The sequence below is a fragment of the Triturus cristatus genome, chromosome 11 (assembly GCF_964204655.1).
Source record: "Triturus cristatus chromosome 11, aTriCri1.1, whole genome shotgun sequence".
In the NCBI taxonomy this organism is placed as follows: Eukaryota; Metazoa; Chordata; class Amphibia; order Caudata; family Salamandridae; genus Triturus; species Triturus cristatus.
Window position 1 is genome coordinate 473,676,055 of NC_140594.1, and position 17,017 is coordinate 473,693,071.

The window sequence follows — 17,017 nt, forward strand, 5'->3', positions numbered from 1 at the left end:
AGTTAGCAATGCAATCTATTAGGAACACGTTTATATTGCGAATTGCACCAGCATTCGTAGTGCAGCAGCCTCGTGCAATTTGTACATGTCTGGTTTAAGAACACGGATAATACACTAGGCCCATATAAGTACCAAACTATTCTGACAATAAAGAGACCCCTATGGCGACAGAAAGCTGGAATAAAACTCGGTCACAAGTATCTTTACTCTAGACAGGGCTAATTTAGTGTTTGCTGACAATTACAATCGGTTTTCCTAGGACAGTGTTTCACATTGTGCAAATGCGCAATTTGCCCAAAAGTTTCTGCCAGGTTTTACCCGCCACACGCTCGGAAATATGGGTAAATACTACATGAACAATTAGCATCTCCCCAAATATTGCTCAGCTTGGAATCCCATTTCAGGTCCATTTCAGGTGCAATCAGGAGTTTCCACCCAAATAAAATTAGCTATTCAGGTGTAATCAGGGCCTTAATCCAATTCCGTAAAAACCTAAATCTAAAGGACAGTTAAGCTTGACGAAGGTGTAATAATAGTAGTCACTGCTCCAAAAAATAAAAAGATTTCAAATTCACAAGATATGTTACAGCCATAGTTCACAACCCATTCCACTCAATTAAAATTTACTCCCATCCCCATCATGCATATTTTCCATTATCAAAATTGGTTTCACACATACAGTTCCACCTTACATAATGTACAATATTGCAAATGATGTCAATTATGCATGTGTTGTGTGAGCAACACTCCTCTTCACCCAGTCAATGTTCCTAATAGTCCCTGGGAAAAACTGTGAAAGGATTGTATAGGTCCAATGTACAATCTTAAACTGATAAGAACAGATACTACACTTGATCTTAGCCAAAAGGCCGAGAAGCGATCCAATGTACAATCTTAACATGGAAATGAAGTATGCGTTAGTAGAAGTTGATTACTACTCAAAATGGGTTGAATGCAAATTTGAGTGAACCTACCACGACTGCTGTGGTTGATCTATTGAGGGATATGTATGAAGGAGTTCCCAAAGTGTAAGTTTCAGACAATTGCATACAGTTTAAATCTCAAATGATGCAATCTTTCTTGAAAATGATGGGGGTCAAGCACTTGACAGTAGCTTTGTATAGTCACCAAGGCAATGGTATGGTGGAGAGAGTGAACAGGATGTTGAATGACACGATTCAAATGGCTACTGTGGCGGGTGAAATGGTCCCTGAAGCTGTACAGGGAAGATTGTGGAGTTATCACAATAATCCACATTCTCTCACTGGTGTATCACCATTTGTTCTGTTGAAAGAACGTTATGTTTCCTGCAAGTTGAGTCCCAGCTGAGTGTTGGAGCACACGAATAGTGCCAACAGAATACCTGATTTGACGCAAATGTGTGACAAAGTAGAAAAAGCACAATTGAAAACGAAACTGAATTATGACATTGATAAGTAGATAAAAGAGGTTCAGTTTCATGTTGGGGATGTTGTTAAAGTGAAGAGACCAATGGGATCCAGAAAAAGCAATTCCACGTTTTTTCCCAAAACACGCATTGTCAAGATATCTAAACATGCAGTTTTGGTGGAGAATGGTAAATGGTGGAGTAAAAGTAGTGTAGTGCTGGTGGGGAATGAAATTGCAGTAGATGTGAACCATGAAAGGTCATTGATGGGAGGGCACTTATTTGATCAAAGTGTTCCTGACATGCCAGTCCAAAATCGTCTGGGTGCGTTCCTAACACTGGTGGTGGAGATGCCATGTCTGCCCAGGATCATGTATGTGAGAATCAATTGCTTGGTGTGGGTGAGGGAGATAAGATGGGTAGAACGTTGAAGGAAGGCGAGGAGAGAGCCTTGGATGGTGCCACAATGACAAGGGAAAGTCGAAGAAGCGTACGCCCCCTTAATATTAAAAAAATTGTGTGTTGGAGTGAGTGTTCCGTTTCTCCCTACTCTCTGATTGACACGCTTGTCATCTAACCGCAGATACGCTTGTGTTTAGTTTTCTCTTCTGCAGAAATTTGTTGTTTGTAGTTTGTTGCTTGGGGTAGGGGGTTTGGTAGGATGATTTTAGGTTTCCTTTTGTGGTTGTTTTGTGTTAAGAGGGAACACGTGTTATGTTCTTATGGTCTATTTTCCTTTAGAAATGGAAGGTTGAAATCTCTGTGGGGTTCTGTGTTGGTAGTTCGAGGTATGTCAGTTGTTGCTGACAGCTGGGGAGCTGAGGGTGTTTGTGTGCTGTTGTGGTTGTGTTAAGGGGGAAGACGTGTTGTGTTCTTATTGTCTATCTTCCTTTAGAATGGGTAGGTTGGAATCTCTGTGGGGTTCTGTGTTGGGAGTTTGAGGTTGTTGCTGACATCTGGCGCTGAGGGCTGGAGCTGGGGGAGTTTGTGTGCTGTCTGAAATAAAGGAGTCTCTTCATCCATACCCTGCGTGTGCTCGTCATTCCACCGCTCAGAGAACCCATCACTGTAGGTCACTGAGAGCCGCTAGCATGACTACCTGATTCTGAACTTTGTTATTCACTTCTAAAAAAAAATAGCAACATTGCTGCCACGTAATAAGAAGAAACTCCTTACTCCCTGTGTTCCTGTCTTGCGCAGTGCTCCAAAGACCCGAGCAAAGAGGCAGAATGGGGGTTGGCAGTCTCCCCATGTCTCTGGGGTCTACACAGATATAAGGGAGGCAGAAAACAATGCAGCCAGCAATCTTCTTGGCCAACCTCCACATTTCCTGTCAGCCGTGCGTCTCTTCTAACCCGACTGGCAAGCAAGAACATGGCGCTCTGAGGAGCAGCTCTCAGGGGACGTGGCTTTGGGTATGAAGGTGAGAGAATGCACAATGGGTGTTGTATAAACACATAAGCATTATGCAGTTATGAGGCAATCAGAAGACACACGCATGTAAGACGACGGATGCACATGTACGTATGACCACACACTGTTGCTTACCTATTAAATGACTTGAATGCCATTTTAAAAACATTATACACCGATCCAAGACCGCAGAGGCTTCTTGGAGCAGTACATTTAAAACAAGGGATTTTTACTTGTGCAAAAGCGGATTTGTAAATGAAGAGCACCGGCTACAAATTGGAGTGGTGTGTCCCTCCAAAACAAAAATTTTTAATATTTTACTTTAAGGACCTCAAGGGGTGGAGGAGTCTTGTAGGACATAGTATATGGATAAAGTCTGGGGGAAGAAACAGGGAGTAGGTGGGGACAGCAAATCTGGTTGGCGCACAAAATAAAAATAAAAAGAAGAGTTGGGGAGAAGGGAGACACACGAAGAGAATTAGTTATCCAACAGGAAAAGCAGCACACAAGGGAGAGAGCAAGTAGGAGGAGAGATGAGCAACATGGAGCACACAGGAGGGTATTTGGAGGGGGGAATAATCAGTACATACGGGAGGGAGCTGGAAAACACATGCAGTCTCCCTAAAGTTCCCTAAAAGTGAGCAGTAGAACAATACAAGTCAGTCAGTCAATGCTCCAGGGAGAGTTATACGCAAGAAAAAGAAAGCAAGTCATCAAATAAGAAGCAAGCAAATGAGAAAGACAATAAAGCCAAACAATGGTAAACAATATTCGGGTTCTCAGCCTACTATGATGTGTTGGCAGGGCCAATGGAATTACGCGAGTGTGCCGCTGCTATGGTTTTAGCATGATTACAGATTTGCCACATAATCCATCATCTGGCGCATAATTTGCAGAGTTTAGCAACAAAAAAAATCTAGATCAAATTGTTCAAAAGTTATTAAATATGCAGCGACTCATGTTGTCACGCAGTGGAAGGGCCTTTGCAAAGCTGGACTGGTAACCTTTATTTTGCGCAATGCTATATTTAGGTGTTTAACTGGTACTACTGAGGTGCTGCCAATGCCCTGACTGTTACCAAGCTAAAAAATGACGAAATAATGAAGTAATTCTATTACAAAATGTGCGGCATAATTTATTTTTTGCTGCATAATTACTCAAACGTGCTGCATAATATGGCCTTCTCCTGCGGCATAATTCCATTGGCCCTGGGTATTGTTATGCTCCACAAGAGATTTTTGCATCTAGATAGCTGAAAGCAGTCCGAGAGATGAGAACGAAAAACGCATAGTAGAATAACAGGTGTACCATGGGGTACAATTGTTACAGTATGATAGCTGGCTAGATTTCTTCTCAAACACATCTAACACCCTATTCCTCCTTGATTATTTAAATAATTTGTTAAACCCCATTTCATACACTACGCCATGAACCTCTAACCGTGGATTTTACTTCCATTATGCCCAGTCTGTGCTTCTGCACCTAATCATAGCTTCCCACCACCTCCCCATAGCAACCTAGTTACAAACAGTCATTAAAACAATGCCATCTGTATGTCAAGCCTGGACAGCATTCAGAAATTCTTCATTTGTGGGTGTTTAGATGAGAATGTACTGTAGATTGCAGAGTATATGAAAACCCCTTTGTATATTATAAATATTAGTTTGAAAGCAGAACCCCCCAAGATATTACCCACGAGTGAGCACATACACTGTAGTCCTTCAACAACAACATTCATCGGTTATGGGGTGTCTGCAACAGATTCCTTTGACTGTTCTGTGGTTAACTTGGCTCTTGCAATTTAACTGTGGTCAGGACGTTGGAGTGCTTGGAGGTCAGATTTCCTCTCCCTTGACTCTTGGTTGGGGCCATCTCTGTGGTGTGGTTTCCGAAGCCTGTTTTCCATTTTGGTTCTCGAAGACTGTTTTCCATCTTAACTTGGCTATTTTGAAGACCTTTGCAGGCATGTTATCCCTTCATACGCGCTCTCACACAAGTTAAATATTTTCCACAAATATGTCTTTTATCTCACTTGAACAGGTGTGCTTGCAATACTGAACATACATTTTGAGCAACATGAGGCTTTGCCAAATACCTCCCTCCTCCACCCGCATGCTCACAGTGCAACACAAAATAAATCAACCATGTAAATGAAATATTCGCTGATGCTCCCCCACTGTTGCTGATCTGCTGTTGCCTGCTTCAATGAGCACACTTCAAAGTGTTAACTACCATTCCAAAATAAGCACATGTAAAAGGTCTATGGGATGTATCCAGTGTCGAAGCATGGTAATGGTGTTTGTTGTGCATGTGTTTGCCTTACCAGCCACACGCTTATTTGGATTTTGACACTGGAAACAGAAATGTTACTTACTCTATCAGCACCTGTTTGCAGCATGCAGTGCTGTAGATTCATATGCTCTGCATACTCCTGCCATCTGGTGTTAGGCTAGGACATAAAAGTTGTTTTTCTTCGAAGAAGTCTTACAAATCACAAGATATATAGCAACTCTTCTCTTGACTGGCAATGCGCATGGGCACCAACTCTGTGGTAGATTGTTTACACACAGCAGGTGAGTCGTAAGTAGACAGTGAGTGGTGCACATGTGTTCTGCGAAAGGAGCTTAATTAAAAAAGAGAAAATATATGTGATCTGAGTCACAGGCTTCCAGGGAGGATGGTGAGTGCATGTGAATTTACAACAGTACACGCTAACAACAGATGCATACAGGGTAACATTTTTCATTCTTAGCATGTGTTGTTGTCGATACACAGGCTCTGCACAGACTGTAAAGCAATACCCCTCCACAAGTATTGACTAGCATTTGAATGATACAGATGTCTGAAATAAGGCCCTTAACACCATCTGGCTGACCACAGGCTATGGTCTGGGAAGAATATCCACAGTAGTGTTGGGTGAACATGTGTGGGGTTGACCAGGTGGCCACTTTACATATGTCTGCCATGGGAAGGTATCCTAGGAAGGTCATAGTTGTGGCTTTCTACAGTGTAGTGTGCACCCTAGGTGTAAGAGGGAGGGATCTTTTGGCCTTTTGATAGCAAGTATTAATGCATTAGAATATCCATTTGGTAATACCTACTTTGGATATAGGCCCATCCTTGTGGGGTTTTGTAAAGGCAACAAATCACTACTCTGCTTTGCAGAAAGGCTTAGTCCTGTTCATATAATACATGAGAGCGCATTAAACGTCAAAAGTATAAAGGGCACTCTCTGCTACAGAGTATGGATGGGGAAAGAAGACTGGGAGTTCTAATGTCCGGTTATGATGAAAAGACAAAAGCACCTTAGGCAGGAACTTGGGGTTGTTTCAGAATAACACGCTATCCTGAATGAAGGGTTCTTCTAAGGTTATGTTCTGCCTTTTTCTGCTTGTTTCTTCCCTCTTCCTGCAGTTTCCCTCCTCCCGCCACTCAGCGTCCCAACCTCTCCCAGGACTTACTGGGGGCCGTAGTCCCCACTGAGCAGGTCCTAGTGACAGTTCCCACTGTGACAATTGTCCTGTTCAGCTTGCCCGCAGTCCGCTACCCTCTGCTGCCAGTCTACCTGCTGTCCTCTATTTCTGCCTCCATTGCTCGTTTTTTTGCTCTATTTTGCCTTTTCTGCTTGTTTTTCCGCCCCGTTTTGGCCCTGTTTTTCTGCCCTGTTTTGCCTTTTCTGCTGGTTTTACTGCAACAGTGCTGTATTCTACAAATGCTGAATGACTGAAAATTCCCTAACTAGAAGTTATTCTAACTACAAAGGCCACATTCCAAGAGAGGCACTGGAGAGGGTAAAAGTGTAAGGGTTTGAAAGGGAGCCCCATGAGTCTGGTGAGGACTCTGAGATTCCACTTTGGTGCGGGCAGACCCTGGGGGTGAATGACCATTTTGAGACCATCCACGTAACCAATAGTATGTGTACAAGAGTGTTCTCCGTTTTTCATGGAAGCTGCTATGATTGCTAAGTGAAGCCGAATGGAAGTGTAGTCTAAGCAAGACTTTTGTAGGTGGAGTAAGTAGCAGATGATATCCTGGAAACCAGGTCTGAGGGAGGTTCAGGTGTTTAGGAATGCAGTAGTGAACAAATCTCTTACACTTGGTATCATAACATGCCCATGTTGTTGGTCTGCGGCACTCTTATAAGATGTTTATACATTCTTGTGGGAGATGTAGCTAATCAAACACTAGGTGTCAGCTAACTAGATTGAATTTCTTGTGGTCTGAATGACTAATCTGGCCTTGGTTCCTGGTAAAACGGTGTGGCCTGTTGGGCAGCTTCTTGAGGGGATTCACTGACATTGTGGAGGCTACGAGGATGAAAGTCTGAAACATCTGCTGCATGGTCTGCACCACAAATGGAAGAAGCGAGTTAGGTGGAAAAGCGTAAGCAAATATCCCTGACCACCTAATCCGTATGTTGCCCATTGACTGTGGGGGTAAATACATGAATGCAAAGCTTGGGCATTTTGTGCTTTTGGGTGCAGCAAAGAGATTTATTAAGGATAACTTGTGGCTGTAGATCTTACTCATGCATTTGTTGGGGCATCCTGCTGAGCAAGTCCATAGGGTTGTTGTCCACCCCCAGGAGGTACTCAGCCATCAGGTGGATGCGGAGCAGAGGCCATCTGGTCAACCAGTTGACCGAAAAGATGTTAACCATCAAAGGGCAGGCTGAGCAGATGGTGCTAGACTTGGGGTTCAAAATCCGAAATGCGGAGGACTGCATGGCACCTAATTTGGAAGCTGGTGTTGACACTCAGAGCAGCAGTATCCATGGTGTCTAGGGCACACCAGATATAGACTTCCCTTCTGCCACCAGCTCCATCCCCCCTCTGTTTTACCATGCCAGCCAGGTATTTAATAAGCCCCGTCATTTCATTGCAGTATGCTTGGTCATACCTAGAGGACAAGCCAACTGAGCTTGCTATACGCCAGTAGGTGGTGGCTCCTACCTATCCTTTTCCCTGTGGCGTCTATTTTATTATGTTTTTCATCAGGCGGAATAGTGTCTCCAATGCCTAGAGAGTTGGCTCAATTATGGGCAGTGTGGACCACCAGGGAATCTGGAATAACCAGACCCCTGATGTGTGGTGGGTCATTGGGAGATGGCTTATATTTTTTGTCCTAGGGGTTACCACCACAGTTTTAACTGGCTCCTAAAAGGTGTCTTAGGGAGACTATAGCATCCTCTTGAGCATGGGCAGAAATTGGACAGTCCTCTCTGATTTAGACAATGTTGCCACCAGGAAATCACTGTCCTCATGGAGGGCATGTATATCCACATTGTGGAAAGTGCGGTCCTTTATATGACTATCTGGTATGTATTTGAATCCTCTGGGGGTGTCTGCTTAACAGGTTAGTGATCCAGGTCCAGATCAACTGGGGGATTGACATTGTAGTCGCCCCACATGTAATCAGTGGGCACCAGGTCTTATGATGTGTGGTAATCAACAGGATGAAGGGAGTTGCCCAGTCCTTATACAGACTGAGGGGATATCTCTGTCAATTATGGAAGTGGTGAAGTGTGAGGTATCGGTGGAGTAGATGGTAGAGGTGAAGGTGGTGGTGGTGGAGAAGGCGGAGGAGGGGTGAAGGCATAAATGGGACAGGGCTAGTGCCTTCTTCCTTTCATTTCTTGCGTATGGCAACTGGGATGAGGCTCCAAAGAAAGTACCTCCTCGAAGGTGGGCTTCCGCTTCTGAGGCAAAGTCTGTACAGGCTTGAGAGGGAGTATTCTAGAGATCTTGCCGAGATGGGGGATGGAAAAAAAAAAAGACATTTTGGTCTTGTGTCCAATTTCTCTTGAAGGCATTGCATTGCAGGATGGCCTGCTTCGAGTCCACGGAGCACTCAAAAGAAGGCATCTTCAGCACTGATGGTTTGGGTGCAGATGGGGAGCTCGTATCAAACAGGGTCTTCAACGCTTATGGCTTTGGCACCAAGGGGTCTTCAAATCTGAGTGCGTTTTAGGCGCTGATCGTATTTGAACTAGCGTCCGTTTCGGAGCAGAGTCGGGCTTCGGCGTGGAGAGGATCTGAAGGACCTTCGGGCCTAACGGCCGAGAAGTGGTGGCACCCGTGGACAGCAGTGGTACAGGCTTCAATGATTTTTTACAGGATCCGACTGGTGCCAGGGGGCGATAAGGCTTCAGAGTGCTGAGCGTATGCTAAAGGGCTTGATGCCCGACCCCCTTGATGGCAGTGCTCTGCCTCAACTTGAGGCCTTTTTAGAAAGCATGGAGTGTGTCTCTGCCTTAGCCATGCTCATGCTTCACACTGTGGGCTTGGACTTGAGGCCTGGAAGGCCTAGAGTTGATGGAAGCTACTCTTCATGATCCAAGTAGGAGCCGGAGGAGAAGATGGTCTCTAAGCTAGCGAACAGTAGGTGGAGAGAAATGTCAAAAGGGCTGGTCTCCTCACTTTCCTTATGTCGGGGGAAGGATGCTCCACAATGATGTTAGGGCATCATTAGAAGCCTGTCTCTACAACTTGTGGTGTGACCACCTTCTCTCCCATCGATATAGAAGGATGTTCAACGAGCGAATGATCATGCATGTCTCACACAATGTGTTTTTGTGGTCTGGCGACAGGTAAAGGTTACACACCTGGTGACTGCTGGTCCACTGGAACTTTGTGTGATACTGAGAACAGTACTGAAAGGGTGTCCTTTCCATCACTCTGTGTACATTTTCCACTGCACGGGTGTCGAAGAGGAGGTGCATGACGCCCTTGAGAGGACTCGAGGCCCTGGAGCTTTGGCAGTCAATACTGATTGAATTCTGGAAAATGTTAGTCGAAGGGAAAGCAATGAACATAATTTGTTCCACATACTGGAGTTGAGATAAACCAGTTAGGCACGAACGGAAGTGTATAAAACACGTTGAACTCCAAGCCCCGGTCATGCACGTCCGAACACAATGGTAGGACAAAAAATACAATCCAGCATGGAGTGGACGCTCATGTGCATTGCCAGTCAAGAGATGTCACCCTATACTTCATGACTCAAAAGACTTCAAGGAAAACCAACTTGCAAACATTTGAGCCCCACACACGTTAAGAGTGTGTGTATCTAAACCAACACATGCCCCGAACACACATTTTATGACCTTCTGTAGGTATGTTATTGTGAAGGTGTAAGAACTTGGATTAGTATTTGGGGTGGGCCACTGCCCATTTCAAGGAAAATTCACAACCCATGTCCGGATGAACCCTTCAACTCACTAAATTAACCTGAGCTTAATACTCTGATAGCTATTTCACAGAGCAGACAGTCTTATCTTAAGGCAATGTGTAAAGTATTTATGCAGTACCGAAATAGTAGTAAGGTCAAAATGCCAAACATTAAAAACCAAACCGAATAAGAAAAATATAGTAAAATTTAATAAATGAAAGGACACCAAAATGAAACAAAGTGAATGAAGGGAACCAGAGATATGATTTATAGTTTTAAGTAGGAAAAGTGCCAAAAAGAGCTAGGTGGCAATGATTGTCTATGATTGTGGTAGGCCAGGACCTAAGAGAAAATTCAGGCTAACCGCGATTGAGCGTTGGGTCGAATAGACGTCGGTTCGTCCAGGTCAATGATTTGGCCTTCTGACTTTTAAGTCCCCAATGACCCACAGGAGTACCCCTCTCAAGCCACTAGGACCTCAAGGGAGGTTACTCTGAGACTCTCAAGGTATCAGGCAGAGGGCAAGAACAAAGTACAGTCCATGTCCAGTTGCCACTAGCCAGCTGGACATGTCAGGGAAAAGGCCTCTTGCAGCTTGTTGCCTCCCTACAACCATACAGGTCAGCTACTGATCCCTGGAGTTCACTTCTTAGTCCTGGGTACAAGAGGGAGCAGGCGCAGTCCTTCAGGGTTTCCTTCTGGTCACAAACAGCAGGGCCGGTCCTCATATGATCTTCCACAGGTTCCAAATATTTTCTAAAGTGGGTATCAATAGGTGTCTCATTTATGCCAGGCACAATATAGTCGGTGAGGGGGAAGACTCCTGAGCGCCCCCTAACCAATTGGGTAAAAGTTCCCGGGGCCAATCATACCTACCTTTATAGTAGACCCGGTTTGCCTTACCACAAACAGGACCAAAATAACATGTCAGGGCATTTTCAAGATGGAAAAAAAAGTCTCCAGTAACAATAAACAGGGGCTCTGAGGAATGGAGTGTGTGTGGGAGTGTCCTAGAGAACTCACCAGTGTACTCCCACGTCTAGTACTAAAATCCAGTTTGAAGCATTTAGACTACCTACAACAAACCCAAAGACGTCTGGTAGGGCATACAGGGTCCTTCAGCAACCTGACAGACGGTCCACAAGAATGGTCTTGGCATCTTGTTTTCTCCTTTTCAAGTATGCTTTAAGTGTTACATGTGGCTAAACAGATCTGCCCAACGGGTGTTAACAGTGTGGTGTCATAGTATGCCGACAGCCTCCACCCTGAATATTTGGTGGAGTAAAGAGGACTCATTTCTGTCCAGTTTAGCCTACTGTTTGCTCCTGGGAAGCATTTCACACCTTGATCACACTTATTCTAGGCTGAGCAAAGGCTGAGAGCTGGCAGAGGCTTGTGCTAATTAGCCTCTCACGGTTCAGGCAGACAAAGGGTACATTTCTAGACCTAACTTTTCCTTGAAAAGTATTACAATTTTGACTTCACCATTGAATTGGATTTTTAATAACTGTTACAAATCGTGGTTTAATTATTTTACTAGCTGGGGATTTCCCAAATTAGTAGCATTAATATTTTTACCTGTACATCTTCTACATAGAACAGTTAGGCCTGACACAGTGAAAATAGCTTTTTGTGCCTCGTCACTGTAGGGACGTGGTGATATACATTTTCTACATGTCCCACTATTAAATACCTTAAACTCTATGTGCGGGCTATAAAGATGTATTACTTATTAAGATTTGAAAGGGAAGTTTTTTACCCATTAAAAAGGGTTGTTTTAACATGTTGCGCTGTAGGTTTTACACTGCAGGAGTCAGGCAACAATGACAGGCCTGAAGCCATGTTTTCTTCTACCACATTAGAGGGTGGCACAATAAATGCTGCAGTCCACAGGTGATAGTTAACCTTTCATGCCAGGAGTGTATTTATGCGCCACATACTATGGTTTTATGGAAATATTAAATATGCCAATCTGGGATTAACTAATTTTTCCTTGCTTTAGGGGTCAGATTACATACACTGGAGTCTTGACAGTAGAGCCCCAGTGTGCAGTCTCTAAAAACAGCAACAGGTGAAATTCAGGGTGATCACGTGGAGAAGGCAGATTTCATACAGAAGGTATTTCAGTGCTTGGCTCTCAGTATGCAACGTTTTTTGGAGGCAATTTAATTTCCACAGCATGTAAATTTTATTGGGTACTTCCTGCCATGACCAGCCGCTCTGTTTGTTAGTCAGCCAGCATCTGGTAATAAATGAAAGAGTCCCTGACAAGGGTCTCTATGTCAAAGACAGCATATATGTTTTTGGTCGCATGACAGACAGGAGATTGTTGGAAGAAAATAGCAGCCACTGGAGAGGGGACCTATGACAAGTAGGTACCAGAAGTAATCTCAGCAAAAAAACGAGAACAGTGATGAGGCAACACTTGGTTTCTAGGTAGAAGGCTACAATTTGATTTGTTTTTCTTCCTTTAGTTACAGACTGTACTCGGTACATAGGGGTTTCGTAGCAGTACATATTGGTGGGTGAGGGCTATTTTAACAAAACATTATGTTTCCCTATACATCTTTAGGGGACACACATTTCATGAACAGTGGTAAATATACTTTGGAAGGATATCATCATTTGTTGAGTTCAAGGGGGATTCTTTTTGGTTAACCTACAATGTACACAGTGGAAGCTAGGATTAGTTATGTATTAAACAAAACTTGCGATTTCTTTTCCATAATCATGCTAAGTTATACCACTGTCAAATCCTGATCTTCCTCTAAAGATGATGTACTTTGTGCTGTACTGAGTATCAATTAATTTACATTCAATTTTTTAACAGCTGATCTCATCACTGAATAAATATTCTTTTTGCTTTGCCTAATTGTTGCTTTTTGCGATCACATAGCCAAGTACACTCAATGGTAATGGTTTCTTCAATGATAGCATGTTTGCTCATATGGAATGCTCCATAGCTGCTCCCCAGTTCAATCAGCCGTCATTACGCCTCATTCTAAAACTCTGAAATGTCTTTACAAAATGATCCTGAAATTACAATTTGATTTATTCAGAAAATAAATATTTTGCCGTGAATGCCCTGTCTCTTCTGCCTGGGTAGAAAAAGCAAACAAGAGAAAAGCTACAAAAGTAGCAATTTGGTTTATTTGTGTGAACAGTGATTTGAAAATTAAACAGCTTACTGAACAATACACATAATTCGTTAATTGAAAGAAAGAGAGAGACTGGAAGTGGTTTGCTTTCCTTCTCAATTATTGCACCACCGGTTACTGGACTCGATCCAAACCCTTTAACACAGATTACACAGATTCTTTGCTTTTGTTATCAAACACAGATGACCTCTGACACGACACTTTTTCACAATTTCACTTTCTCGATTTCTAACTTGAATGTTTTAAATCAATGCTAAGATATAGTAAAAGTAGCATGTTATTCCAATTTGTGAGAGCTGCTATATACCAGCAACTTTAAATTCCAGGATATTCACAAAGGTAAAACATAAAGATAAGTAAATCAACATATGTAAATTTACACCAACACATTTCAGTAACTTTACTACTTTTGGCTATTCCTCATTTCTGAATATAAAGTTACTCAAAAGTGGAGACTTACATGCAGCCACCCCCGAAGCAGGGGGTACAGTCAGTAAAAATATCACTTACGACAGACCGTAAATACGCAGACATATATACACACACACACATATATATAAAATTGTGAAATCAAAAGGTCTTGCTTAACGCCAGACCAAAAAAGTAAAATTTAAAAAAACGATGCCCCACTGGATATGGTAGGGAGAGCACAGTGGCTGTGCCTGGAGAGCTCACAGCCAACCCTTGCTCAATAAAATAAATACTTAAAAATAGTTTTTGTTTTGTTTTTTAAACAAAAGCTCAGTCCCAGGCAAAGAAGTTGATATATTTGGCCTGAAGTACACATTGTGTACACCATGAATGCTATCACTTATGTGAAAGGAGCAAATAACTCAAGTGCACTGCCGCAGTGCCTCATGTTGCATGCTTTGGTGGCTAGAAGGACGTGAAAGAGGCAAAAATAGACCAATGAACGAAGAGGCTGGTGAAAACCCCAATACTATGTATTATATACATATTTTTTGGTAAAAAAGGATCTTAGTTAATGCCATACCTAAAACCTGTACTTTCATGAGCAACATGTTTCATGTTTTACATGAGAGCATTTCATTCATAACAGATGCATGCCTACTGTTACTCCTTCAACGCTTGTACTTACCCCACTCCCAAAGCTAGAACATGAGAGATGAACAGTGAAGGAATGAACACTTTGAGGAATTCTGCAGAGAAAAGCCCGCCTTTCTTCATAGCTCCAGTCTTCCTCATACTTAGTGAAACTGCACGCTTAGGGTGTCTGAAATGGAATTCCCTGAAAAACATACATGAAACATTTTGTTAGCCTATAAAGAAGCCATGCTAACAATTTTCTTCTGTATTCTAATTTTTAAAGAGAAGATTTAAGCAAGCATAATAACAGTGAGTAATAAAGGGAAGAATAGAGGCCCTAAGAATACTCTGGCTTTATAGACTTGTAATAAGGCTAAGTTAAGAGTATGACAAAGGTATGCATGTCCAGGCAGAACTTGGCTCATGCAGCTATGAGCAAACAAAGCAGAAGCGATAGACGGGCATTCAAGAGATTAAGAGGAAAGTCCATAGGTCTTAAGGCACTGGACTATGCATCACTTTGATCTTATCAGAAAAGCCAAGGTGGAAGTCACACCAGTATCAGACTGAGGACCTTATTTAGAGAAGGCCAGATGCAAGACATCACCAAAAAGTGGTAAATGTCTAGTATCCAAAATTGAGAGTACATAGATGTACTCTCAATACAGCAATGTGTCAATGGCACTCTAAATAAAGGGGATGGGAAATCAGCCACTTCTTGGAAGGTTCCCTGCTCCTCCAAACTCCAAATCAGGCCCTTAGTCTTGTAGGATATTAAAAAGGAGTGGCCTTCTGGTGTGAATGTCCTGGCTCCAAAATGTAAAGACTGGGCATCCAAGACACTCTTTCATGAAATCATACATAGTATCATTGTCATCTTGCCTGTTAGATCATTCAGAGAGAAGTCTTTTCTATCTGCCCAATCCTCAAACATGCTGCACCCCCATTAACCCCAACAGCTGAAAACTACATACGTACTGGGGGCTTTATTAGCCCTACACTTTGGTATGCCAAAGGGCACTCTCTTACTGCTGATCCTAGCACTCACTAATGAGCAGAGGAAACTGCAGAAAGCTAGGTGTTAATCATTCATCAGCCTTTCTGTCTGCTGCCGGTTTGGAAGGAAAATACAGAAATTGCACTACTACAGTGATAAGGAAACTATAGTCCATGAACAAAGGAGACCAGATTGCCCATGCTGATATTTAGCTCCTAGTGATCTATGGGGCCCATGACACTGTAATTAAGAAAATAGCTTCCTCAGGAAGGTCTTGGTTGACACAATATGCCTATAAATCCTCCCGGCCAGAAATATCAGACTGAAAGACCATAATGGACAGGGAAGTCATCCAGAAGGATTCATGCGATGATCTTGTGAAGCGAGAATCGGATTGACTAACATCTAGGTTAACCGATTCATCCAAAAAGAATAACATTCTTTTGTGTCGCCACCTGGATGAGCTGAGAACACTGGGGACAATTAACATGGAACAACAACCCACAGCTCCAGTCCACAGAAAGGCATCAGTCCCTGCTGCTTCTAGAAACAGTATCTAGCTGAAGAAAGCTGTGCGTTCAGCCTTCAGCAATCAAATTGATCTTCCACTGCTCAAGAGGTACATGTACACTTCCTGAATTCGCCACTAGTCCGTGTAATTCATATGAATTGTAAATTCTATTTCGCTACCACACTGCCCAGCCACATATGATGTCCACCTAAATTCTTATGTATCAGTTCCTACAAAAATGCCACAATTCGGTCACTAGTTCAGCAAGGGACTTTAATATTTTCCACCTACGTGGTTGATGTATCAGTAAATTGAAAGGTTGTCCATTCTCGGGATGATGCAAAAGCTAAAACATTACAAATTATAATTTGTCAAAACTACTTCATACAAAAGGGCTTGGTGTAGTGGCTAGAATAAAAGCTTTTTTCGAAATTGTGTTCAGAGGTCTTTCTGGCACAAGGAAGCCATAAGGTTTTGCTGACCTTCAAATACTTTTCATAACAGGAAGCGGAGAGGAATGGTTCAAAGTCACGCTTCACTCTTAGGTTGTTAATGTTAGTCCACCTATGGTGTGTTTTCTTTACAGGTGCAAGTTGAACACAGTACGTGTTTGAAATCCAATCACTAGTATTACATACTAAGAAAAAGCACAGAATATGCATACTGAGCTATCATTATAAAGTTAATACAGTCAGGTAGTCTTCCTCATCCTTAATGCAACTTTCACAAGTCCCAAGAAAACAGAAACCAAGAAAAACTATCTTAAGTAATATATGCACCAGTTTTTACAGATCTTTGCAGCACAATAAACACGCATTGGCAAAGACAATAGGTCTAGGCATTGGCTGTTAGTCTTTCAGATTTGTCCATGCCCCTCTTGTTTTGTCATGGGTTTGTAAAGCTTTATTCTAGGTTGAGTTGCAGAGCACTCACCAATGTCGCATAAAAAAAATTGGCTAAAGGTAAAAGACGTTTTTGGTCTCAATAAGCACACATTGCCATAGTAGTCTCTCACACTCAAGGAATTTACTTTGAGGGTGGAAGTGGTCTTTGTTAAAGAGCAGAATGCTGTCACTCAAGGTCAAGTTGGAAACGGCTGAAGTTGGTTGAACAGTAGGACAATGCAGTATGCTGTACTGGGAGGATGAAAAATGTGAATGCCATGCGCTGCATGCTTATGTATCCCATCTAAAACCAATACAGTCCTCGCTGGATTTCACCACAACTATTAGAACCTGATCAATAAAACTTGCAGGGGGCACAGTAATGAAAACTTTTCAGTATTCAAATACCTGAAAGATTACTTGAAGCTATGCAAGAACAGATGTTGGAGA

At 42.7% G+C, this 17,017-nt stretch overlaps 1 protein-coding gene and 1 pseudogene across 2 annotated transcripts in view; both read right to left on the reverse strand.

Moving 5' to 3' along the window:
* The window catches only part of BNIP3L (BCL2 interacting protein 3 like), a 121,309-nt gene that overhangs the window by 11,232 nt on the left and 93,060 nt on the right, over positions 1-17,017 (reverse strand). For both annotated transcript variants that reach the window (XM_085632756.1, XM_085632755.1), the window contains exon 5: positions 14,228-14,377. In XM_085632756.1, coding sequence (XP_085488882.1) covers positions 14,228-14,377 — 150 coding nt within the window. The remainder of the gene's footprint in view (positions 1-14,227; positions 14,378-17,017) is intronic.
* On the reverse strand, positions 677-881 carry LOC146784442 (U2 spliceosomal RNA; annotated as a pseudogene).